Raw genomic sequence first — 25421 nt, 5'->3', positions numbered from 1 at the left:
GGTATAGCCTATAGGACTTATGGAGTGACAGACTATGAATTACATAAGCAAGTGAAGCAAGTACACACATTTTTGCCATTACAAAATGTCCTTCCCAAGCTTGATTCATGGTAGGAATATTTCCTAATATAGTGTTATAATTATACTAATTAATTGTATTTATTATCTATTAATTGGAACAGATTCCACTACCATTCTCTCATCATGAATTACAAAAAAAAAAGATGCGTGGTGGGTGGATGACGTCACCCTTGACCAGCCCGCGTCTGCGCAGTGCGCTTCCTAGAACTGAATGAGATGTTTACAATTTTGGAATCTATTCCCGCCTGTCAAAATTACACTGTAACAACAACTACCAATCTACCTCGAACGCAATATCGTTGTTTTATGGAGCGGCATCATGATTAAAACCGAAAAGGTTTTGCATTTGAAGAGTTCCCGAGGGCGGAAGGTTCGTGTTGTTCGGGAACATTATTTGAGAGAACATGTTCCTTGCTACAGCGCTCTCTGCCAGGCTGACTGTGCCAACGGTAAATAAAATATGCAATTACATAGTCTGCTAAACATACTGTTCTGGCTGAGCTTTCAGGTAGAGAGCTTAAGAGAGCGTTGCTATTATTAATAATAATGTATTTTGCCCAGTTTGCTCTTCTGCCTTTGTCTCAGTGCTTACAGTCGCTCTGCTGAAACAATCACTTGAAGACAAAGCCAGACTGCCCGTTCAGAAGTTTCTCTTTCGTTTCTCTTTAAAAAAAATCATCATGACAGGGTTGTTACTATAACAACCACTGGATTCAACAGTAAATCATGCAGGACTAGGCTCATGGCCAGCAAACAAGTCTACAATTGTAGACCACTTACACCAGGGGTTCTCAAACTTTTTAGTTGAAAAAAAACAAAAACATTTCCCGTGACCCCAACAACTTAAGTGTTTTCTAATCACCAAAATGTGCTCTAATTGGTTGGATTTGAACCCCTAAAGACTGCAATATAGGCTACAGGTGCAATACACAGACATTGTTCATAAATAAAATAAAAAATGTCTAGTTTATCAATTCATACAGGTTCGATTTTCTCAGGGGACCCCAATTTGCAATCAGGGGACCGCACATGGGGTCCCAACCCCAAGTTTGAGAACTGCTGACTTACACCCTCTCTCCCCCTGTTCTGTCCCAACAGATGGAAAGGTCCTCTCAGGGGAGGTGACCCACTATGTGGTGCCAGATGTTGGGGTGGTGAGGGACTATATGGAGATATTGGAGTTCAGGGAGATCCAGGGGGTTGTCTTCACCCAGACCACCTGCCAGGCCGTCCAGCACAGTCGGGGACGCAGGTACAATACAGCAATGACCTCCCTACTCAGCAATGTCAATGACATATTTATGATGACGTTGGCATTGAGGACAGTGAGTCAGATACTCCTTCAGCACTGTGTCCCCTTCTACTGCCCAGGAATAGAGAGCAGAGAGATGATTCATTTTCTGGATGTTCCTCAGGAATACTTCTCATAGGAATGTATTCTTGTCGAAACATTATAAGACTTGAGCTTTGGAGGACAAACTAGGTAACTTATTTAGCATTATCTCTAGTGAACCTGTCCTTGAGGGTAGCTGAAGAACATTTAGTCTTTCCTCATTATGCCAAAGGTGTGCTGATCAAGCTGAACAGGATTTAGCCCGTGTATGGATTAACTCATACACAGCAGCCCTTCCTGTCTGACATTATACAGCACACATCCTCTCATACATACGCCTATGCGTTGTTCTTGACAAACTTGATGAATCGTGTAAATCAAAATTCCCACAAGACCGCTAGCAGCATCCCACTCTGTGTTGTCTTTTTTTTTTTTTTTTGCTTACGCCCCATTTGAATCTGTTGCATCGTTAATGTGATGACACCTCACATTTGACGGTGGTACCCTCGGTGTAGCTGGTACAGGGGTATGCTGATGCTGTGTTAGTCGTTGCAGTGCTCCATTCACTTCAATACACAGGAGACCCAACCATGAATAGCTGAATCAGGAACAGACAAACTACATGATACACTCTCTTTCAAGTTTACCTCTTTTGCTCAGTGCTTGACTCTCAGAAACGAATCAGGCCTAAAAGGTTCAAGGCCTGTGTTTTACCATAGTTTACCATGACATCACCAGAACTCAAAATGTCCATATTGATGTGGATTTTATCCAAAAATATTTTGTTCAGGCAGTACAACCGGCTGCGCAGCCTGCTGAAGGACCCCCGCCACGACTGTGTCCTGTTTGCCAACGAGTTCCAGGAGTACTCTTACTGCCCCAGAGAGAAGGGAGAGGCCCAGGATAAATGGCAGACCAGGTGAGTGTTCTTCCTCCAACCAAAAATACCCCCCCCCCCTCCCCACACACACACACACACACACACGTGTAGTAGTTTTCATAGCTGAGTTTTCTCTGTGTGTCTGTGTGTGTGTTTGTGTATGTGCGTGTGCGTGTGTGTGTGTGTTCTGGCAGGTGTGTGTACCAAGCGGCAGTGTGGTACCATGACCACCTGGCTGGGCTGAAGCCTGTGGTGATGATTACTGAGGACCAGGGCGCTGTAGCAGAGTACAGCAGCCTCAACTGTGGAGTGTACATGATCTCCACACAGGTACAACACACAGCTACCACAGCCATACCATAGAGAACCACACTGACCTCTACAGCTCCAGTTATGTCAATGAAACCTTTAGCTGAATTACCATCGCAAACCACACTGTGGTTCGATGCATTGTGACTGCCAATGACCCCTGGTCTGAGCATTGATTACTTCATCTTATGATGACTGATGGATAGATGATTCACTTACTTAAACAAATGTATTGTTGTAAGTCGCTTTGGATAAAGGCGTCCGCTAAATGCCATAAATGTAAATGTAGCACTGACCTCTACAGCTCCAGTTATGTCAATCAAACTTTAGTTGAAATCTAAGTGCTCTAAGCCTTTTTCTATAAAGGTACAGATGCACACCGCCATTGTTTTCCCCAGGGACTGAACTCAAACTTGAGATCCATGCATTCTGTAAACCAGTCAAGTGAGGACTTTGCTCCAGCTTGATGTACAGCCTTTAAGAGCCAGTCAGAAAGGCCCTCCATAGTTGCCCACATTAGTTTCTCCCGAGTTATCATGTTGACATGTTCTATTTGCAGTGTGTGTGTGTGTGTGTGTGTGTGTGTGTGTTGCCTGCCTGATGTGTTTCTCTTCCCTGGTCTCCAAAGGAGTACCTGCAGAGTTTCTGGCCAGAACTGCAGGTCGCCCAGGATCTGTACTGCTCCATCGCTCAAGCCCTGGTGGAGAGAGAGAGCGAGGGAACAGAGAAAGAGTACACAGAACACCTGCACGCTGAGGTTCTGGAGGCTGGAATCAAGTCGGGCAGATACATCCAGGTGTGTGTGCTTGTTAGCGTGCAATGGTGTGAGTGTGTGTGTGAGTGCGTGCGTGTGTCTTCCATGCTGGCATTTCCAGCCTGGTAAATGTGAAATCCAATTAGTCTCTCTTCAGTAGAGCTCTGCCTGCCGTGGACCATGAAATGAACAGCAGGCTATGGGACATGTTGCTTCTTACATAAAAACACACTCAGATTGCAAAGTCTTTCCTCTACGGCCATTTCGTAGTCTATACAACCAGAGCCTCTGCCAGCATTAGCATATGTCCCAGCTCTCCAGTGTTTGCCCTTAGGCCCAGATCCAAGATCTGCTTACCCATAATCTCATGCTGAGATTCTTTGTAAAACACATAACTGGCCTTGGATCAGTGTCAAGGGGCAACCTCATCTCCCCCCACCCCTTCCCGTTGCAGGGTACGCTGAATGTGAACAAGCACCGGGCGCAGCATGAGGCTTTCATCCGGGTAGAAGGCTCCACCAACAAGAACACAGGTGTGTCTCTGCGAGGACTGGCACGCCACTTCTAAAAAAGGGCGTACCAGTATGTACACAAATACCATCAAATAAAAGCTGGGAATCTCTACTTTAACCTCATGGTCGTTGTCGGATTTCAAATCCAAGCTTTTGGAGTGTAAAGCAAAAAAAGAGAAAGAAAAAATGCTTCACTGTGACATTACTTACGCAGGCCACTTTCTACTCTCTCCATCTCTCCCCCCCCCCCCCTCCCAGAGTTGAGCAGTGATGTTTTGGTGTGTGGGGGAAAGAACCGTAATCGGGCCGTGCATGGCGACATGGTTGCCGTGGAACTGTTATCAAAGAGCGAATGGCGAGGCCGTACGACAGCGCTGACGCGGGGACAGGCCGAGGAGAAGACCGGGGACGAGACCCAGAGTCAGCCCATGCCCACAGGTAGTCCTCAGGGTCAAGTTATATATACAGGTACCAGTCAAAAGTTTGGACACAAACTTGCCAAGAGTGCAAAGCTGTCATCAAAGCAAAAGGTGGCTACTTTGAAGAATCTAAAATATAAAACATATTCTGGTTTGTTTAACACTTTTTTGTTTACTACATAATTCCATACGTGTTCCTTCATAGTTTTGATGTCTTCAATATTAATCTACAATGTAGAAAATAATACAAATAAAGAAAAACCATTGAATGAGAAGGTGTGTCCAAACTTTTGACTGGTACTGTATAATACACAATATAATAATAACATGCCATTTAGCTGATGCTTTTATCCAGAGTGACTTACATTGCAGTGAGTGCAATGAGTTGTTTTCTCAATGAGAAAACAACCCCTCCCTACCCCCTATGCTCCTGTGACCTGGCCTCTCAGAGGGATGGAACTAACCCTGTTGCTTACACCTATCCAGTCGTCACCTATCCAATCATTGGTTGATTTTCTGTGTTTCTCTCTCTCTCTCTCTCCCTGCAGGCCGGGTTGTGGGGATCCTTCAGAGGAACTGGCGAGACTATGTGGTGACCTTTCCCCCCCGTGAGGAGACCCAATCACAGAGCAGGAACTCCCAGCGTATCCTGGTCACGCCCTGGGATCAGCGCATCCCCAAGATACGTATCAGCACTCAGCAGGCCGAAGCTCTGCAGGTGAAACATCTCTCCACCAGCCTCCCCTGACACACACCCACACACACATATTAATAGTCTTACAAATGTTCTATCCCTGAACCATCTCAACTGATTCAACTCATCAAGAGCTTGATGATATTAAAGACTATGGGCCGGTTTCACAGACAAGGCCTAAGCCTAGTCCTGCTTTTTAGTCCAGGACTAGGCTTAACTAGGCCTTGTCTGTGAAACCAGCCCATTATGTGCTAGAGCTAAAGAACAAACATGAGGCAACCAGGGCTGCTGGAGGAACAGTTTGATGAACACTGAGTCGATGAACCCTGCCTTCCACGTCTTCTCTCTGCGTAGGACCACAGGGTGATTGTGCGTCTGGACTCGTGGGAAAGCACGTCTCTCTACCCCAACGGCCACAGTGTCAGGGTGCTGGGGCGGGCTGGGGAGCTGGAGACTGAGGTCCAGACCATCCTCATAGAGAACTCCATCCACGTGTCCCCCTTCTCTGAGGCTCAGGTGAGCGTGAAGGCTGCTGGTCCATACCTGATATTTGACTGTTATTGTGTCATCTGAAGTAAGTCTATAAGTATTTGTGTGTGTGTGTGTGTGTGTGTGTGTGTGTGTGTGTCTGTGTGTGTGTTAAGCTGCGGGAGATGCCGGTGAACACTGCCCAGAACCCTTGGAGGGTGGACCCAGCCCAGGTGTGTTTACGGAAGGACCTGAGACACACTCACCTGGTGTTCAGCATCGACCCACAGGGCTGCGAGGACGTGGACGACACACTCTCTGTCCGAACCCTCCCTGGGGGGGACAGGCTGGAGCTGGGCGTCCACATCGCTGACGTCACACACTTCGTCACCGAGGGCTCACTCACTGACCTGGAGGCACGCGCTAGGTGAGGGGAGGATGAGGATGATGATGATGATGATGATCGCATGTGAATGTAGTGCTCCTAGGTGTACAGTATGTGTCACAGTGGACCTCTCTCTCCCAGGGCCACTACGTACTACCTGGCAGACAGGAGGTATGATATGCTGCCTGCTATACTCAGTGCAGACCTCTGCTCTCTGCTGGGAGGGGTGGACAGGTGAGTCGACTAGAATACAGGTTACTGCTATGCTTGTCGAAAGTCTGAAAAGCTCATAGACGTTTCGCACGATTAATGTTAAACTAGGCCTGTGTGTGTGTGTCTGTGTCTGTGTGCCTGTGTGTGTGTGTCCAGGTACGCCATGAGCGTGCTGTGGGAGCTAGACGCTCGCTCCCTGGCCGTCAGTAAGGTGTGGTACGGCCGCACCCTCATCCGCTCCTCCTACCAGCTCCACTACGAGCTGGCCCAGTCCCTCCTCAACGGGGAGGAGGCCGACGTCCCAGAGCTTGCCCAGCTAGGAGTCTCGGAACGGGACACCAAGCTAGCCCAGCTCACCCAGGCTCTGGAGACTCTCACCCACGTCGCCCGGCACCTCCGTGCCCAGAGAGACAAGGAAGGAGCCCTGGAGCTGGAGGGGGTGGAGGTCGGTCTCTTTGTTGGTTCATCCCGTAACCCTTAGCAAGGCACAGCCACACCCACCCACAGTTCTGCTCCCCTATCATCCATCATTTAGCTGCTTTTTCGAGGGTGAAAAAAACTACTTGGACAGCAAAAAAAAACGCTGGACCGATTTCTTTAAAACAAATAGCACAAATAGATGCTTGTGCTGTCGTTTTTTCCCCGCTGCGATTACGAGCTGCAGAAACGCAGAGATTACAACCATATGAAAGGAAAGAGGAGAAAGCATAATGTTTAGAAGTCAGAGTCGGAAAAAGTTACTGTTATATTCAGTTCAGATGTTTATAAAGTAAAGGCTCAGACATTAAAAAAGCTACGAACATGAACACTCATATCTAAGTAGTACTGTCTTTGATCTCGCAAACGCTGTACATTTTGGTGATATAAATGAAATCTAGAACTCGCCGTCTTGATTGTAAATCGTGGGGATATTGATAAATGTAGTCTAATTGCTATCATGAATGATCAATACGGATGTCTGGAGGAGCAAACTAATGGGATCTATGAAGTGGGCAAGGTGTTTTGGTTGGACTGACTCTTTTGGTTGGACTGACCTCATGCTAATTTATTGATGTATCTGTTGATATGCCCCCCGCCCCCACCCCCCCTCTCTCTCTCTCTCTCACTGCAGTGCTAGATAGAACTTAGAATACAGCAAAATCCCTGTTAAAATCCCATGGATTTATTCTGTTCAGGTGAGGGCACAGCTGGACGACAAGCAAAACATCACAGCCCTGGTGCCCCGTCAGCCCCTGGAGGTGCACGAGACGGTGGCAGAGTGCATGATCTACGCCAACCACTGGGTGGCGCGCAAGATTCAGGAGAGCTTCCCCCAGCAGGCCCTGCTGCGCCACCACCCGCCCCCCCGCCAGGAGTTCTTCAGCCAGCTGATGGACAGCGCCTGCGCTCGAGGCTTCTCCATAGACACCAGGTACTGTTGCTTCTTCTGTTAACTAACTCACACAAGGTCTGCAGATCTCACACCTCTCAGACCACTTGTCTATGGTACAGCTATGGTACACCAGGGGAGGCTGGTGGAGGTAGACATTGGAGGACGGGGCTCATTGTAATGCATGGATACACGCATTTGATACCATTCCTCATTCCATTCCATACATTACAGTGAGCCCGTCCTCCGATTTCTACCTCCACCAGCCTCATCTGTAATGTAGATGTATACGGGGTGGTGCCCCAGACCCAGGTAAAGTGTACTGCAGGACTAGAAAACATTTTTAAATCATTCTCTATTGAGCATAGACTTCAGTCCTGTACTAGGCTAAATATGTGTCAAGGAAAACAAGCCCTAGGAGTATTTACGGTTCTGCTAAACTAGGTCCAACAAGGCCCTGGCTGACTCTCTGGACCGGGCCGTGGACCCCCAGGACCCACTGGTGAACCGGCTGCTCAGAGTGATGGCCACCCAGGCCATGTCCAACGCTCTCTACTTCTCTACTGGAGCCTGCTCTGTGGACCAATACTATCACTATGGTAAAGTGTATGGCTCCCAATGGAGTCGTACTTCTTGAGTTGTGCATGTTTGCCAGACCCAGATATATACATATGCCACAGAGGACCACCATGGCTTTTCATGGCTGGGAATAATCTCAGCACTCCGATCATTTACCTTCCTTCTTCTAGCATTGGAAGGATGTCCTTTCTTCTTCTAGCATTGGAAGGATGTCCTTCCTCCTTCGAGCATTGTGAATGCCAATGGAAGTTTTTTTTCCTATGATGATGGATTTAAAAATGATTCACTTACTTCAGACAAATGTACTTGTTGTTGTAGTTGCTTTGGATAAAATTGTCTGCTAAATGACAAAAAGAAAAAGTTTCTCTCCGTCAGGTCTGGCCCTGGACCGCTACACCCACTTCACCTCGCCCATCCGTCGCTATGCCGACATCATCGTCCACCGCCTCCTCAGCGCCTCTATTGATCTGCAGCAGGCAGCGGGGCCTGGCAAGGCCTCAGCCAGTAACAAAGAGCTGGAGGAGCTGACTCAGCAAATCAACAATAAGAATAGGGTGGGTAGCATTGGTTATGCTTGGCCTCAGTCTTAAATAGATACACAGATTGTTGATGTTGGAAACTACAAAGTTGGGCGACCTTGTTACCTTGTGAATAGGAGAATCCTTTCAGTGAGTTTGATATCTTCTTCTATGAGAACCGTAATTACAGCCTTCCTGAAACCTGCACCTGATGTAGTAAAGTCCCAGGGTGTGATGTCTTGACCTCTAACCTCTGACCCGTGTGAACCTCCCTCCCCCCAGTCAGCACAGCATGCCCAGAGGGAGTCCACAGAGCTGTTCCAGTGTCTGTTCTTCAGAGACAAAGACCCCCAGACCGACCACCGCTGCGTGGCAGACGCGGTCATCTACGCCATCCGAGCCAACGGCATGCTGGTCTTCATCCCACAGTAAGATGTCCTGGTGAACGTTAGGACGCAGTACAGTCCTCACAATTAATTGTATTTTTACAGTCTGAAAATGGTTTATCCTGAATGAAACAATATTCACTCTCTAATGTTCCCCTTAGTCTTACAGTGGCATTGCTTGTGGAAACTCAACACTACATAGTTTTAATGTTTCGTGTGCACTAGACACACCACATTGTAGTACAGTTCACTGACACTCGTTGGTTGTGTTGTTCCCAGGTACGGCTTGAAGGGGGCGGCGTATCTGAAGAACCGTGAGGGCCAGGTGGTGAGTGTGAGACAGGACGGGAGCAACGAGTGGCAGACTGGCTCTCTCCACAGATACCTGGACCACATCAGCACCGTCACCAGCTCTGGCACATCCACCTTCAACCTGTTCGACCACGTCACAGTGAGTATATATCACCCGCTTTGTACTGTACCAAGCACAACTAATTAAGACCCAAACCACAGCTAACTGAATAACCCCTCCCTGTTCTGTAGGTAGTTGTTTCTACAAGGCAATGTTTGTCAAATGCCCACATCGATTTCCTCTCTTTTTTCCCCAGGTGCGTATCTCAGTGCAGCTGTCACGTTGCCACTCAGACTGCCTCCACCTGGAGGTGATCAGCAACAAGCCCCACCTGACCCCTGCCTCCCAGAACCAACCCCTCCAGCCTCAACCCCAGCCCCAGACAGCCCAGGCCCGGGGCCGCTCCCAGCTGGTCCAGGAGGTGGTGCGTCTGGCTGAGGAGGCGTCTCAACAGGCAGAGAAGAAGGCCCGGGCCCCTAAACTCTCCAGGGAGGAGAGGGAGTTCCGTCAGAGTAAAGCCCCCAACCTGTACTCTGTCCTGGAGGAGGTCCGAGAGCTGGCCCTGCTGGACCTGTCTGGTTCTGGAGGTGGAAATGGTGGGGGACTGGGTACAGCACCACAGCCCTGCCCTACATCGGCCTAGGACATTAACACTGACCCAGCCTAGATCACGTCCTATAGCTTGTCATGGACATGCACACTTACTCAGCAAAGCCCTAATGGTCTGAGTCTCTCAACTACTTCCAAGTCATTGGAATCATTGCCTTTATATAGAGTTACCACTGTCATAGCAGCAGATACTGTACATTTAAAAACCATGTTGAGTGTAGAGATGCATGCAACGTTGTTATCCCGAATACCGTTTTTAAGCAGTTGTTTTTAAGAAATATAATTTAAAAGGGTGAAATAGATTTGACATTTATCTCAAGATAGTCTTTTGCTATTTTACTTACACTGAACTGTATCATGATCATACTGTAGATCCAGGTATCATATTGTAAACCAAAATATATTTTTGTAAGATATTTGGCAGTTGGGATCTGATCTTGATGAATAAAGAATGTGATAATAATGACCATATTTGCAGGTGCTCTGTTGTATCATTTTGAAAATAAAGGTGTAAAATAAAATCTGACTTCTGTTTCTGGCCATTTCTGATTATAATTAGAGTTATTGGAATCTTGCCTATTAGGGTGATTTCACAGCAGTCCTACAGACAGTAGTTAGCCCAAAAACCAGTCACCACCTTCAAACACAGATGGCCAATCTATTCAAATCAACAATAAAAGCTACTCAACAGAAACGAGAGATACTAGACAGAAACTGACAGACTAACCAATCCCACTTATTCTACCAAAAACAGACAAAGTAACTACTGTAGCAAATCACACTTCATTCAAATACAGAATAAATTCTACTCAACCAACCCTGAAGACAGAACATTCCACAGCTCTAGACAAATGTACTCTAAAGAAAAGCTTTGACTTTGGCATCTGACTGGTTTCGGCTCTCTGGACCAGAGGGTGCAGAACACTGATTCAAACCCACTTACAGAATGCCCAAATCAACCCCCACCGCTTGGTATTTGTGTAGATTTGAGAGGATTGAATAGGTATTACGGTAACATCTCCATCCTGCTCTCTGATAGGCTTGGTGGAAGTTTTGCCATATTGCTAACACCTATCCGAACTTCTCAGATCTAAGTGCATTTTGGGTGCAAGGACTTGGAGGTGTTAAACACACAGAGGGAGAAGGTTGCATAACTTGAGAAAGTACGTACAACTTCAATGTGTGTTTAAGCTCTTAAACACACATTGAACTTACCTGACATCTGCCTCGCCCCGAAGAGGAAGAAAGGAGAACTAGGGGGGATAGGGATAAAGGGATTTAGTATTCCCTGATAAACTTCAGACGGTTGGACACGATAAAGCGGACTCATACATAATAGTGGTCACATGACCTACTGACACAAGTTAACGTTACGTTATATTTCCAAAAGATAATATAAATTGTATGATCGATAATGATTTGTTCATTACTGCGGGACAGATACTCATACCTGATCCGAGATTACAGTAAGAATCCCAATATGCTATGACCATGCATTAGTTACAAGAAATCGTGAGGAGCATGGTTCAATGCCTGATGTCGATAACTCGAGTCGACATGTTGTCAAATATGCAGATGAACATTTAACGTTAATGTGAACTCTGTGAAAACCTGGTCAAGAGTTTGTCGTGCTGCTTTAGCAGAACCGTTAGCGCACAATATTTGAGGCAAAAAGGAAGAATGAGAATAGAGTGTCAATACAAAATGATGTGTTCGTATTACAAAATGTAATAGTTCAAAGAAACATACAAAATAAATTAGAACAAACTGTTGTAAACAAGTGGAAGTTTCACCATAAGTCTAAAGCTATACGCATCCTAGGGACACGTAGGAGTTGGTGCACTCAGGCCGAAACCACAAATTTAACAAATGTATTTCTGTTGCGCCTTTATATACCATCCCTGTATCACAATAACACACCAGAGACCAGTATCAATGGGAGAAGCCTTTTGGCCTGCCCTATACATTACAACGGCACAGCATTTACAAACAGTGTTATTAACAGGCGAGGCGTGATATCCTCAGGACGCCCACCAGGCTTGCCCATTCAACTGTAAATAAGTGCTCCGCGCTGAGAAATGAAGGCATTGATCATCATTCACAATGGAAGATCAAACAGCACTGTCGATAAATCAGCCATATGTCAACACATATCATTTAAGTCAAAAGTTTGGTTCCCACAGAGACAGGCATATCATGTCTCCTGCCTCCAAAATACTCTACACCCCACCCACAGGTGTGGATAACTCCACTACACTGCACACCCTCCTCCCCACTCTGTTTACTGATTCTAGTCAGTATTGCTCAGTGGGCTGTCTGTCTGTGGCCCAAACATACTGTAGGTGAACCATGTGTGCATCTCTCACATTGCCTTTCTTTCCTTCCTTTGGAATCCTCTTCAGACACAGTTCTCCCTACCTGGGGGACGTTTCTAGGGGTTGTTTCTGGGGCCTGTGTGGACATGTTTGTGTGAGTCAGGGTCTTGGCTGGAATGGTAATTGATGTGAATGTGTCGCTCTGTTGAAGTGTTTGTGTTTGACTCTGCAGTCAGGACCTTAGTCAGAAGAATCTTTACTAGAAGTCTGGCTGTGGTTAGAGATACAAATGGGAGATAATCACAGGAACATAGAAAGAGGATGCAAGCACAGGTAAGGGAATTTTGGTTCTACTTTCCATCTAAATGAGGATGCATGTGTCACAAGTGATACTCATCCATTGCTGCTAGAGACTACCATTCTGCCTTATAGTTCTGCCATGGTGATTATCCACAGGTCTATTTGATTGATTGACTAGTTTTTGCCAGCATGAACTATTGGTTTTGCTTTGCATGTTATGTCGTGATTCTGCAGTTGGCACAGCCTTAATTGACGGAGGCAGCTGTTGCCAATCCCTATCACCTCCTTCCTCCCTGGAAATAATTGGCCAGATAAAGGCCCAGAATTGGAGACAAAAATAAATGGACACATACCGTGGGAAACACCCCAACCGGAAAGCTCACGATATTGCCAGATCCGTCTTGGCAAGCACCTTTACCAGGAAAACAAAAGCCTAGAATCAATAGTGAATATAATCCTAGCCTAGAATCAATACAAGTGATGTGACAGAACAAACCTGATTTACCAGAAACAACTGTCAAGCCAAGTGTCCCATTACTTTTTTTAAGGGGGACTATGTATAAAAAATGTTGTCATTTCTAATTGGTGAAACCAATGTGTACAAATATGCTCAAGTAAAAGCTGAGTATCTCATCTCTACTTTAACCTTTAACTCTACTTTAACCTCATAGTAATTGATTGTCCTGTTTTACTGACATATGAGTCGGGATTATAAACCATTCTGTGCGTCCTGAAACTTAACACCATTATTTACTCCTGACACCATTATTTATCCCTGTATGTGTGTGAGTGTGAGAGAAAGAGAGAGATAGAGAGAGAGAGAGAGAGAGAAAGAAGGGGGGTGTTTGAAGAAAGGTGTCTCCCCGCCCACAATCACTGTGTCAGCACTCCACAGGCTTTTATCTGTAAACATTCCAATAATTTTTTTTTATATTTAGGACTATGTTTTGGTAGGGAGCTGTAGGTTAATCATTCACTCAGTAGCTCAGGTAGGTCTGAATGAGTGGTCCATTACATCACGCAAGCCTACTGGCACTACTGTATAGGTTGATCTGGTTTAGACACGTACGTCTCATGGTGAACAGATGGAAGAGAGTCCACTGTTGCAGGTATGTAACAACATGTTAAAAGATTTATCTAAGTTAACGGGAGACAGTGTGGGATGTGACTTTGTTAGGTTTGTGAAAGGAACTGCATATAACCAAGCATGGGTACAACATGTGGCAACCTATTTAAAGTCTAGCCTCAGATATGTATATATGTGTTTTATTTTATAGATCAGGTTGTGGTTGTAAAAGAGAATGTAATAATAACCTACCTGAATAAATAAAGGTAATAAACATATTCATCACACTCCCTACGGTCCTTCCCATATCATGTGTGGAATGCCAACAATGGTCAGAGGTGTTTGCTGAAGCTCATAAAGGTTTGGTACCAGGCTAGCATGGTACCCGCTGGGACCATATATACAGATAAATGTATGCACTCACTGCAATGTAAGTCGCTTCGGATAAAAGCGTCAGCTAAATGGCCTATATAGCCCATGCCAAGCACATACAGACATGGAGCCAAGCTTGTCTATACAGATCTGGGACCAGGCTTGGGAGGGAGGAAAAGAAGACTAGAGATAAAATGAGAAGCAGAACAGGGCTAGCAATGGAAATAGAGATCTGTCTCATCTGCTCAAACAAGTATTCAGCTGTTAGTACAAGAGGAACTGCTAGTACCTCTTAGTTGGTGTTATTCTATGTATGGAAATTGCTCTAAAAAGACTCACAGTGTTAAAAACCCATTACACCGTCTATAGGACGCTGACATACTGTATAACACTGTGTTAACAAAAGGGGAAACCTGAGAAGGGTTCCTTTATCACTAGAAGCCACAGGCCCTTCATGACTAACCAAAGTAAACAGAGTGATTCCTCTATTTGTTAAAGTTAGTGTAACAATGTAATCATTGAATTAGATCACTACCATGCAAACAAAATGAACTGGTTGTGTTTAGTCAGGACTTAAGAACCATTAGTCTCTCACATTCTGCATTGTAAAGTGCTTACATATTGAATATAACATATTGATGGACATAATTGGTGTAACTATAAATTGCCTACTGTAAAACAAAACCTGCCGGTCATGTTATGTTTCTTGCCACTAAAGAACTTCAATGTTTGTTCTCAATAAGCACATCTGCATAAAGTCAAACGTATAGGTACAAAGCCTTTGTGTTTTCCTCGACACATGAACTTGGATGTTGAGGAGGCATTCCATCTCACTTAGTTACCTGGCTCCCTCACACAGGTGCTAGGTGGTACTGCATGACAACATAAAACATTTAAAAAAAACAATAAAATAAAAAAACATTATTGTCTATCACATAGTAATGACAGAAAATTGCCTTAGGTTAGAGGCTCAAGAACAACATGAAAAACATACATGAAAGACTCACATAAAATTACATTCAAACACAAAAAATTCCATAAATAAATAAGAGCAGGTGTGCAGAGCTGCATTAAAAGTAATCACAGTGTATTTGGCCTTATTTAAAATTGATATTGCAGTGGGAATGAAAGAGTTTTTGTAGGTAGTTTTTTTGAGCAGAGGTGCTCTAAAGTGGCTGCCTGATGGGAGCAGCTGAAAGGAGTGGTGAAGGGGGTGTGAAGGGTCCTTGGTGATGGAGTCTGCCTTTGTATTCGCTGTGTGACTGTAAAGATCTGAGAGTTGGGTTTGAGTGGTGCCGGTGATTTTGGTTACATGCTTGATGATTCTTGATGAGTTTTTTCTTGCTTTTCACTGTGAGGAAGTTGTACCAGGATGCAGTGTTGAATGTGAGACTCGATGGGTGACTGGTATACTGCTGTTAAAGTGTCCTTTGTGACATTAAAACGTTTCAACCTTCTCAAGAGAAACATGCACTGTTGGGCCTTTTTATAGACCCCATCCGCATGTTGTATAATGGACAGGCGGCGGTCGATCTCAGTGCCCAGTTATTTAAAGATCTCAACCTGTTCCACCTCCTGCCCCTCCAGCCTGAGTGGTCCGCAACACAGATCTTAGGTTTTACTAATGTTCAGTTCCAGGGAGCTCTCCTGGAACCAGAGGACCATGGTGTCTCCTGGAACGAGAGGACCATGGTGTCTCCTGGAACCAGAGGACCATGGTGTCCACATACTGCCTGTATGTGGACAGGGAGCGCTTGTCTGTCATGTGGGCCACCAAGGCCATGTCATCAGCATACTTAAAAAGTGACAGTCCGTTGCTGTTGCAGGTGATTTCGTTTGTGTATATGGAGAAGAGGATGGGTGACAAGACACAGCCCTGTGGGACCCCAGTATTTAAAACATGTTGGGGTCTGTCCCTTAAAAAACCCTTAATCCATAAAAACCAGTGTTGTGTTGACCTGTACCCCTTGGAGGCAGTGCAGAAATGTGTTTGTGTTTACTGTATTAAAAGCAGATGAAAAGTCCATAAATAAAATCCTGACATATGATTTTGGTGAGTCGAGGTGCCTAGCCACTGCATCCAGAAGAGTTAGGCTGGCATCCTCAATTCCCCGTTTCGCCTTGTAGGCAAAATTATTAAGAGTGATGACGATTAGTATCATCGTTGATATATGTTGTTCTTTTCTAATCTGTCTGTTGTACTTCTGACCTATGACTTGCAGATGGGGGTGTACACAGTGGCGTTGCAGAGTGATTACATTACCACCGGAAATGGAGTTGAGTGACCCTTTAAGCTAGGCAGCAGTATAATTTGAAAATACACCCAACCTTCCTGCCTTCCACGAAGTAATCATCAAAAGCAAACCTTTTACGGCATTGTTTTCTCCAATCAAGTACAGTTGGATTAGTGATTTATTGAAGAAAGGGAGCAGTTTAAGAGTATTCAAATGAGGGGATCTATAGATGGAGGAATTGTTATGTTAGGTTTATATTGGAGCCCTAAGGGAGTGAATACAGTTATAGGTTGTGTCTTTTATCATCATCATTAATACTTCCTTATGTTTTTCCACCGCAGTAACGCTGCCAGACAGAAGAGGGCAGGCCAAGCCCAGCTCAGCAGGAGGTCTTCTCACAGCTGCATGGTCCTTTTTCTGCTCCTGGTCTTGATCGTGACATTAACCTTAGTTGAAGTCAACCCCAGCCAACTGTCAATAATCTGGAGTCATAGTTGGTGGAGGGAGGACGGAGGGATACCTACGACCACTATTTATGACCAATACTTTGTGTCTTACCCACACGAGTACCACTTCCTGGTGGACGAGGAGGAGAAATGCCGGGAGCAGAACCCCTTCCTAGTTCTGGTGGTTCCAGTGGCACCCCACAACAGGGCAGCTCGTGATGCTGTCCGCAGTACTTGGGGCAAAGAGAGCCTGGTACTGGGCAAAGTGGTGCGTCTGTTCTTCTTGCTGGCTCTGCCCAGCGGAGAGGGCAGGGAGAAGGTCCAGGAGGAGGTGCTGCAGGAGAGCAGAGAGCAGCAGGACCTGCTGCAGAGCGACTTCAGGGACAGCTACAAAAACCTGACCATCAAGACCATGGTGATGCTCGAGTGGCTGAGCTCTCGCTGCACCACCGCCTCCTACGCCATGAAAATAGACTCAGACATGTTCCTCAACGTGCACAACCTGGTCAGCATGCTGCTCAGAGCGCCAAAACACAACTACATGACCGGACTGGTAGCAAGGGAGGCCCCGGTTTTACGAGACCCCAGCTCTAAGTGGTATCTTCCCGAGGAGGTGCTTTCTGAGTCACCCTACCCACCTTATGCTATGGGACTGGGCTATGTCTTTACCTTGGACCTCCCCATCAAGCTAGTGGAAGCGTCAAGGCAGGTTAAAGCCATCTACATTGAGGACGTCTATCTAGGCTTGTGTATGAAACATTTGGGCATCACCCCTACTGACCCCCCCTCCGAGAACCTGTTTCAGGCGTACCCCCCCTCAACCCAGGACCGCTGCTACTACCACTCTGTCATCACAACCATCCTGGAGACTCCTCAACAGCTACTGGATGTATGGAGAGACCTGCAGACACCAGGCCTGGTCTGTTGAAGCTCTACACCACAATACACCACAATGCAACATCAAAACAGATTAAAATACTATACTTCTCCTCTACGTTATGCTGAGTGAATTGTAACTTTTTCCACTTTTCTAGGTCTGTGCCTTCACAGAGATAATTCTGCAAGTCGCTTTGGATAAAGGCATCTGCTTAATGCCATAAATGTAATGCAAATGTAAATAACTCCTCTATGACTTTCTTGATGATTTTTAATATAAAAAGCTCTTACTCAGACTGGGTTTTACCAATGTTTGAAGAAATGCACAAATAAATACATTCATATATATATTGTTTACATTGTCTTGTCCACAGTGAAATAAACAATTGTCCGAAGGTTAAAATTGAGTTTTACATTTTTCCAATACTTTTAACCAATACTATAGTAGAATATTACCTTGTCACCCCTCTAATGTCCAATCATGTTCACAATGAGGAAAAACAGGATAGACTGCTTTATGCAGTGTTGGGGATTAGTTCCACTACATGTAGTTCAACTATCAGTTGTTAAGTAAGCTTTAGTTTGACAAACTATATTTCTCTCAAGGGTAGCTTTAGTGTAGTTCAATTTATTTCCTTGTCAAGTAATTGGTGATCTAGTTAAATACATTTTACAAAGTCACTTCCCCAACACTAGATTAAGGACTCAGGGATGGTAAGGCTTTGGTGCTGTAGTCATTGTTCTGCTGCTCGACTTCTCCTGCACGGGCTGCAGCTCTCTTACAGTTTACCATAGAGAAGAGTAGGGTAAGTCCTGCCAAAGGCTTAGTTGAGCCATACCCTTGTTTCACGGAAATGATACACAAAATTAATCACGTGACCACATCATAGTGTTGCTTCATGAAAAGGGTCAACAACTCATGAGTCAACAACTCAAAGCACAACTCATGGCCCTGTCCAGAAACAACACAAACTTCCTACACTTGGCACTCCCTAGACACTCCCTCAGTGAATAACCCCCCCCCCCCCCCCCCCAGGGAGAACAGAGCTCAGAGCTCAGAGCTCTCAATCAAATCAGATTTTCCTTTGATGCATCAAGCATACCATAACAGAAGAGTGCAATACAGAACATAGCAATTCACAGTAGACTAGATAACATGCCATGGGTTTACTGCGTGATGTATGTGGTCTGTACAGTGTGTGGCGCCATCTTCAGGTGGAGAGTATGGCTCCAGATAGGGAAGAGGGACATCGCCACACCACATCAGGCAGTGCTGGGTCATGGAGAAGGCCAATCCAAAAAGCTGACAGAGAAAAACAACATTACAGCCCTCAGCTGGCTTTAGAGAGGCCCAGGACAGAGAAACAGGCCCTATACTTTAGTCTCAGCCCCTAGCCTCTACACCCTAGACTCAACCCCAAGCACCTAAACTCAACTCCTAGCCCCTACACCCTAGACTCAAGCCAGGCAATAACGATTATATATATATAATCGTTATTGCCTGGCTTGAGTCTAGGGTATATATATAGTAGTAGGTGGTTTGATAGCCAGCTAGCCAAGCCAAGTCACCTACATGTATGTTATATAATATATCATGGGCAGGATAGACTCTACCAATGCAAATTCCAAAACACTCGTTATACAGTTGATCTAACTTATTGGTGGAGGCAGTTGAGTTTTACAAAGAATACCAGTGTGCTTCAGTCTCTTTCTTATTAAGATAACTGCCATAACCTTGGCATACAAACCGTTATCATTGCATGTTTCGTTTTAACATTGAACATCATTTTCATGTGACAGTAAGACATTACTAGATGAGAAGCGAAAGTTATGGACTTCTCTGTGATCAACTAAAATGTCTGTTAGAATCCACGCACCTGAACCACATGGCATCACACTTTGAGCCCACTCTGCTTCGCTGCTGATACACATGTGTTATGGTCAGTAGAGACGAATAATCGTTAATAAAGCAGTTTTACAACGTTTGCATCGTAACGAAAAAGTAGAAATGTCTCAGCTACAAGCAAGGTTCTTTACGGAAAACAAAAAGTAAGTACTGATTCGCTGTATGATAGGCAGCCACTGAGCTAGCTTGTAAGTTAGCTAGCATGCAAGAAAACTTGCACACATGGAATTGGATAACTAGAGCCAAATCAGGATCAGAATGGGAGCTCTTTTGCTAGCAAATTCAATGGGTTACTGTGAGCTGAGACTTGTGAGTTATTAGCCTTGCCTAGCTAGCAACATGACTGTTTACGTCTCTTCTAGTTCTATCCTTAAGGACGGTTGGTCCTAGTTCAGTCAGGTCCACTTGTCTGCATGCCTTGTAGACTACTAGACTAGAGAAAAGAATCGTCCAACGTGAAAAGTAAACACTATGGTATGATGTTTTGAAATGATCAACCGATGTTTCGTTCCGTAGACATGCAGTCGATGACGTCCCCTTCTCCATCCCAGCTGGATCTGAGGTGCAGGATCTCAGCAATGTCATCAACAAGCTGCTGGAAGCAAAGAATGGTGAGATATCTGGCGCAGTGTTTTTAAAAAAAACAAAAAAACATTTCTTCTCCATCTTATCATGATGACACCAAATGCACTCGTGTCACTAGCCGTCCTACTACTATGTAGGGATAGATAGAGTCAGTCAGACGCGGTGTGTTCTGGTGATGCTCTGCCAGGCCTCCTATCTGGCCATCATGTCACATGAATCAAGAGCTACCCCCCGTGGCCTTGACATCTGGAACTTGCCAACAGTAACTCTCATGCTTTATTGACAACAAATGGATTAAACCTCTGCATTTCTGTTCTCTTCATGTAGCGTCCCACCACACCCAGGTTGAGTTTGACTTCCTGGTCAAGGGGCAGTTCCTTCGGACGTCGCTGGCAAATCATATGGACATTGAAGGCATATCAACGGTGTGTGTATTATGTTAGGAAGATAAACTGCACTTACATGCATTTGGGCAGCAGCCTGAAGTGAATAGTAACATATATGATGTCAAACTAAATGTTATCACGCTTGCTTAGTAAGCCTAATGAGTGTGTGTGTGTGTGTGTGTGTGTGTGTGTGTGTGTGTGTGTGTGTGTGTGTGTGTGTGTGTGTGTGTGTGTCACAGGAAGATGTGGTGGAGATTGAGTACGTGGAGAGATTCACAGCGCCACAGCCAGAAGAATGCATGATGCACGATGATTGGATCAGCTCTGTGGAGGCGGACTCTGAATGGTAAGAGAGAAAGACATAGAACCTCAAAAACAGGGACTTGCTCCACCCATACCTCACAAGCCTCCTTTTAGAACCCTACATGTTTTGTTTTTTTTTGTTGTTTTTTTTTAACATTTTTTTTTCGTACTTTGTGCAGTATTTTACTCTCCCTGCTTTGATGTGTGTTTTGCTCACCGTTCTGCCCTGTGTCTTTGACCAGGATCCTGACGGGGTCTTATGATAAGACGGCCCGGATTTGGTCCCTGGAGGGCAAGGCGGTGATGACGGTGGCTGGACACACAGACGTGGTCAAGGATGTGGCCTGGATCAAGAGGGGTGAGGAGGAGGATGACACATATTTCCATACCTTCATGGTGATGCACATTAAGCTTTTAGAGTTGTCTTGTAACACATAAGCAATAACGCTAAATGGTTGGTTGTCTAAATGTGTTACATGATGTGTACTAATGTGTACACATGATGTGTACTAATATGTACACATGATGTGTACTTGTGTACTAAATGTGTTACATGATGTGTACTAATGTGTATTACATGAACCCCCTCCTCCCGATGTGTAGATGGTCTGACCTCTCTGTTGCTTACGGCCTCTCTGGACCAGACCATTCTGCTGTGGGAGTGGAACTCTGAGAAGAACAAGCTGAAAGCCCGGCACTGTTGCCGTGGACACGCCGGGAGTGTTGACACTATCGCCGCGGATCCAACACGCACAAAGGTGAGAGAAGGGAGGTAGTGGAGGGTTGGAGAGAGAGGGGGGGGGGGGGGAGACGGTGAAGAGAGAAAAGAGGAGAGAGTAGAAGAGGGTGGGGAGTAGAGAGACGAAGGGGACATAGGGAAGAAGTAGGGAAGAAATGTCTGTCAGTGTCACTTTGTCAAGGCCAAGCAGCATGTTGTTACCGCTCAGAGTCTTAAGTGAAGTGTTTCTGATTTTGCTGTGTCCTCTCAGTTCTGCAGTGGCTCCTGGGACAAGATGCTGAAGATTTGGTCAGCAGGTACTGTACAAAAACAAACATGTTCATCTTGAAATGAGAAGACTGCATGATGGGATCTGTAGGCTTTTGTAATAATAACAATTTGATGCTGCTAAATTAAACCCTGTTGACTTAAGTGCTGTTGACAGAACAGAACATTCTGAATTTTGAAAAAGAATGAAAGAAAGAGAAGTCAAGACACACTCTTCCCTGTACCAACAGTCACCACAGAGGAGGAGGATGAGGTGGAGGAGCCTCCCAACAGGCCCAGGAAGAAACAGAAGACTGAGCAGCTGGGGCTGACCAGGGTGAGTCTCTCCTGCCTCCTACAGGTTGTACTAGTTCAGAAGCTCTGTTGTCCATGTACAGTCAAATAGACCTCTGTGGTCCTCTGTGGCTCAGTTGGTAGAGCATGGCCCTAACAACGCTTTGGTTGTGGGTTTGATTATATATACTGAAATGTATGCACTCACTGCAATGTAAGCGACTTTAGATAAAAGCGTCAGCTAAATGGCATATTTATTTATTTATTTTATTGGCTTCCATTCCATTGCATTGCATTGCATGGCTCAGGCAAGGCTTTTGGTGCCTGGACTCATAATGGCACAAAAATGACTGCTCTTTTTGTAGGGTCCCTATTTCAGGGCACCAAAAGTATTGGAAAATTGGTTTGACAGGTGGTTTCTGGTTAGTCAGGTGTGTTCCGTCACATCATTTGTGCAGGCATAAGAGAGCTGTCAATGTCTAGTGTTGATTCTAGGCTTTGTGATGGCCCTAAAAATGCTACTTAAGACCTGCCCTTGCTCTGTAAAATGTGGTGCTTTTATCACAAAAGGCACGATTTCTTCAAAATGTGGCCTCTAGCCGCCCCACTATAACTACTTATTTTTACTCTTCTCTGAGCTATGGTTATGGTTAGGGCCGGGGTTACCGCAGTAACTATACAATACTGAACCTTTTTTCACACTGTACTTGTACAGAATAGTACAGTGCAAAAGACCAAGTTACTGTCTGTCCCCCCACAGACCCCCCTGATGACGTTGTCGGGACACAACGAGGCGGTGTCCTCTGTCCTGTGGTGCGACAGCGAGGAGCTGTGCAGTGCATCCTGGGACCACACCATCCGCCTGTGGGACGCTGAGACCGGGGCCGCGAAGAGTACGCTGGTGAGTGACTCGACAACCTCTCCATCTCTCCTCAACCATGGATGGATGGATGGAATGGATGGTTGGGAGATGGACAGATGGAAGGCTAGATGGAACAAATGATGGATTGACGGACGGAGTGACTGATTGCAAAGTGGTTGGTTGATTGATTTTCTCTCTCTCCCCCCGCAGACGGGCAGTAAGGTGTTCAACTGTGTCTCCTACTCCCCGATATGCCGCCGCCTGGCGTCAGGCAGCACTGACAGACACATCCGCCTGTGGGACCCACGCACCAAAGGTAACACAGCTCTCACTGCTGCCTCCATGCAGTGAGTGCATACATTTCAGTATATATGGTCCCAGCGGGAATCAAACCCACAACCTAAGCGTTGTTAGCGCCACGCTCTACCAACTGAGCCACAGAGGACCACGATATACAGCTGATTGTGTCAGAAGATCACTCTCATACCTTTGGCGTGTGTTTGTGTGCCCTGTCTCCTGCTCAGACGGCTCATTGGTGCTCCTCTCTCTCACGTCCCACACCGGCTGGGTCACGGCGGTGAAGTGGGCACCCTCTCATGAGCACCAGCTGGTGTCTGGATCCCTGGACAACGTGGTCAAACTGTGGGACACCAGAAGGTGTGTTGAGCCTCCTTCAGACTTTCTGTTGGCCCATACAGCACACAAATGCTTTCAAACCCAGTACAGTTGAGTTAGATTGCAACATGGACTCATGGTCAACTGTCAGTGATGCATGGGCCCCGGAATATCCTTTGTTGAGGAATTTATAATTTTCTGATGGACAGATAATGATAAATAATTACACTAATAATAATTTCAAAAAGCTTCAACTGTATAAAATCAACACAGGGTACAGAATGATATGTACCTACCGTGTAATTGTACTCAACTGACAACATTGAATCTCAAAAAGGAACTGCTGTCAAACTTGTCATAAGTCTAAGGACATACAACTGGAAATGCCTCTTGCACTTTCTCCTATTTTAAGGGAGTATAAAAACAGTATTTTCCTCCTCTAACTGGTTGGGCCTGATTGAGCAGTACTACAGCGCCTCCCAGGGGCAGTGAATAATTTAGCAACTTTGCATATCCTGTTTCTCTCTCATCTGAATCTGTCCAACTCCATTTACATCTCGCATTAAAATGCGTCCTGTGATCAGATCACGTATGATAACTTCTGTGTCTGTATTGTGATCAGATTTCATTTAAACGTCCCTTCTCGCGGCCACGTGTCTGATTGAAACAACACGTTTTAATGCGCGGTGGAATTGGGGTCTCTGAGTCAGATGAAGCTGCTAGCTAAATGCTGTCTCCAGCTGCTGGGTTTGTGTTGTTTACAGTGTTGTTTGCTTGTGTTTGCTACAGCTGTAAGGCTCCCCTCTATGACCTGGCTGCCCATGAGGACAAAGTATTGTGTGTGGACTGGACAGAGAGTGGGGTAAGAGACCGTCTCACAGCAGTATACATGCATATGTGACCATTGTGGTCAGGTAAAACTTTGGGCCCGACTCATTTGCTACCAGGGACGGTTCCTTGCTGTGCCTAAAAAGAAAAAATATAATATGTTGTATGCCATTTAGCTGACACTTTTATCCAAAGTGACTTGCATTGCAGTGAGTGCATACATTTCAGTATATATGGTCCCAGCAGAAATCAAACCCACAACCTAAGCGTTGTTAGTGCCATGATCTACCAACTGAGCCAAGAAATGATTTCTCCATGTAGCTGTATAGTTTCCGCAGTTTCCTAAAGAAAAAACATTTATTGGAAAAGTAATTATATTTTTTTTATGATTCAAGAATGTTCATCTGGTTTCTCAGTATTCATTCCCTGCTCCCTATTTCATTCTGCAGCTGATGTTGAGCGGAGGAGCAGACAACAAGCTGTACACCTACAGATACTCTGCCTGTGTGTCTGACGCGGGGGCGTAGACCACAGAGAGCACTACCAACAAAGAGCTGAATCCAAGACTCATGACACCGCAGCAGAAACATAGAAATGGATGGACAGACAAGACAGACATTAACACCTTTAACTCTGACACACAACTCTGGATATAATTGGACTTGCAGCACAGATCTATCACCTGTTCTTTTTATTGTTAAAACATATTTTACATGGTGTTCCCTCTCTGAATTTTGCTTTTCTACTATGTTCCTATTCCTCTGAAATGTATCGCCTCTGTTGATTTAAGTCTATAAATTAATTTGCCACTTCGATATTGTAATAGTAATTTGTCCGCCAGATTTAGTCAGTGCTGCTGACTACATGGTCCCTTTGAAACATGAATTGATTACCTTTGTGATTTGATGCTTTCGGAACTTGCTGCCTTGATGTGTTTCTTTTAGAGTTAGAAGGGTACGTTTGCTGAAATTGGTCCTGTCAAATGCTGACATTTTGTTTTATGTACAGTACATGTCAGAGGACACTGACTCCCCCCCCCCCCCAACTGCCTTTTTGCCTTATGTTACAACAGGAGATGTTTTACAGCTTCATTAAGGTTTTGTGTTCTAGAGAACAAACCTTTCTCACCATTCATACCAGTGCGAACTAGTCACAGTTGTGGAAACTAGGTGCAGCTCCAAATTTAT

At 45.3% G+C, this 25421-nt stretch overlaps 3 protein-coding genes across 3 annotated transcripts; all 3 read left to right on the top strand.

Moving 5' to 3' along the window:
- Positions 1 to 305: 305 nt before the first annotated feature.
- On the top strand, positions 306 to 10369 carry dis3l (DIS3 like exosome 3'-5' exoribonuclease). The gene is made up of 18 exons (XM_083680398.1): positions 306 to 530; positions 1180 to 1333; positions 2205 to 2333; positions 2489 to 2624; positions 3232 to 3399; positions 3812 to 3890; positions 4128 to 4307; positions 4837 to 5006; positions 5337 to 5498; positions 5627 to 5877; positions 5977 to 6069; positions 6205 to 6493; positions 7224 to 7459; positions 7862 to 8016; positions 8372 to 8550; positions 8797 to 8942; positions 9180 to 9351; positions 9509 to 10369. Exons 1-18 carry the CDS (start codon positions 401 to 403, stop codon positions 9893 to 9895), a joined length of 3216 nt encoding a protein of 1071 aa, XP_083536524.1. The 5' UTR covers positions 306 to 400; the 3' UTR covers positions 9896 to 10369.
- Positions 10370 to 13527: 3158 nt separating this feature from the next.
- Positions 13528 to 18142, top strand: LOC310812336 (beta-1,3-galactosyltransferase 5-like). Its single transcript, XM_083680848.1, has 3 exons — positions 13528 to 13585; positions 16137 to 16190; positions 16490 to 18142. Exons 1-3 carry the CDS (start codon positions 13551 to 13553, stop codon positions 17520 to 17522), a joined length of 1122 nt encoding a protein of 373 aa, XP_083536974.1. The 5' UTR covers positions 13528 to 13550; the 3' UTR covers positions 17523 to 18142.
- Positions 18143 to 19362: 1220 nt separating this feature from the next.
- wdr12 (WD repeat domain 12) lies at positions 19363 to 25046 on the top strand. The gene is made up of 13 exons (XM_083680087.1): positions 19363 to 19519; positions 19893 to 19987; positions 20289 to 20386; positions 20587 to 20693; positions 20893 to 21008; positions 21254 to 21408; positions 21640 to 21685; positions 21887 to 21972; positions 22690 to 22830; positions 23002 to 23107; positions 23316 to 23448; positions 24196 to 24268; positions 24684 to 25046. The coding sequence occupies exons 1-13, from the start codon at positions 19479 to 19481 to the stop codon at positions 24759 to 24761; spliced, it is 1275 nt and encodes a 424-aa protein (XP_083536213.1). The 5' UTR covers positions 19363 to 19478; the 3' UTR covers positions 24762 to 25046.
- The last annotated feature ends 375 nt before the right edge of the window (positions 25047 to 25421 follow it).

The sequence above is a fragment of the Argentina silus genome (genome assembly GCF_951799395.1).
Source record: "Argentina silus genome assembly, chromosome: 11".
NCBI classification, from domain to species: domain Eukaryota; kingdom Metazoa; phylum Chordata; class Actinopteri; order Argentiniformes; family Argentinidae; genus Argentina; species Argentina silus.
The sequence above is the reverse complement of the archived record's forward strand: the minus strand, read 5'-3'. Positions and strand labels throughout refer to the sequence as shown.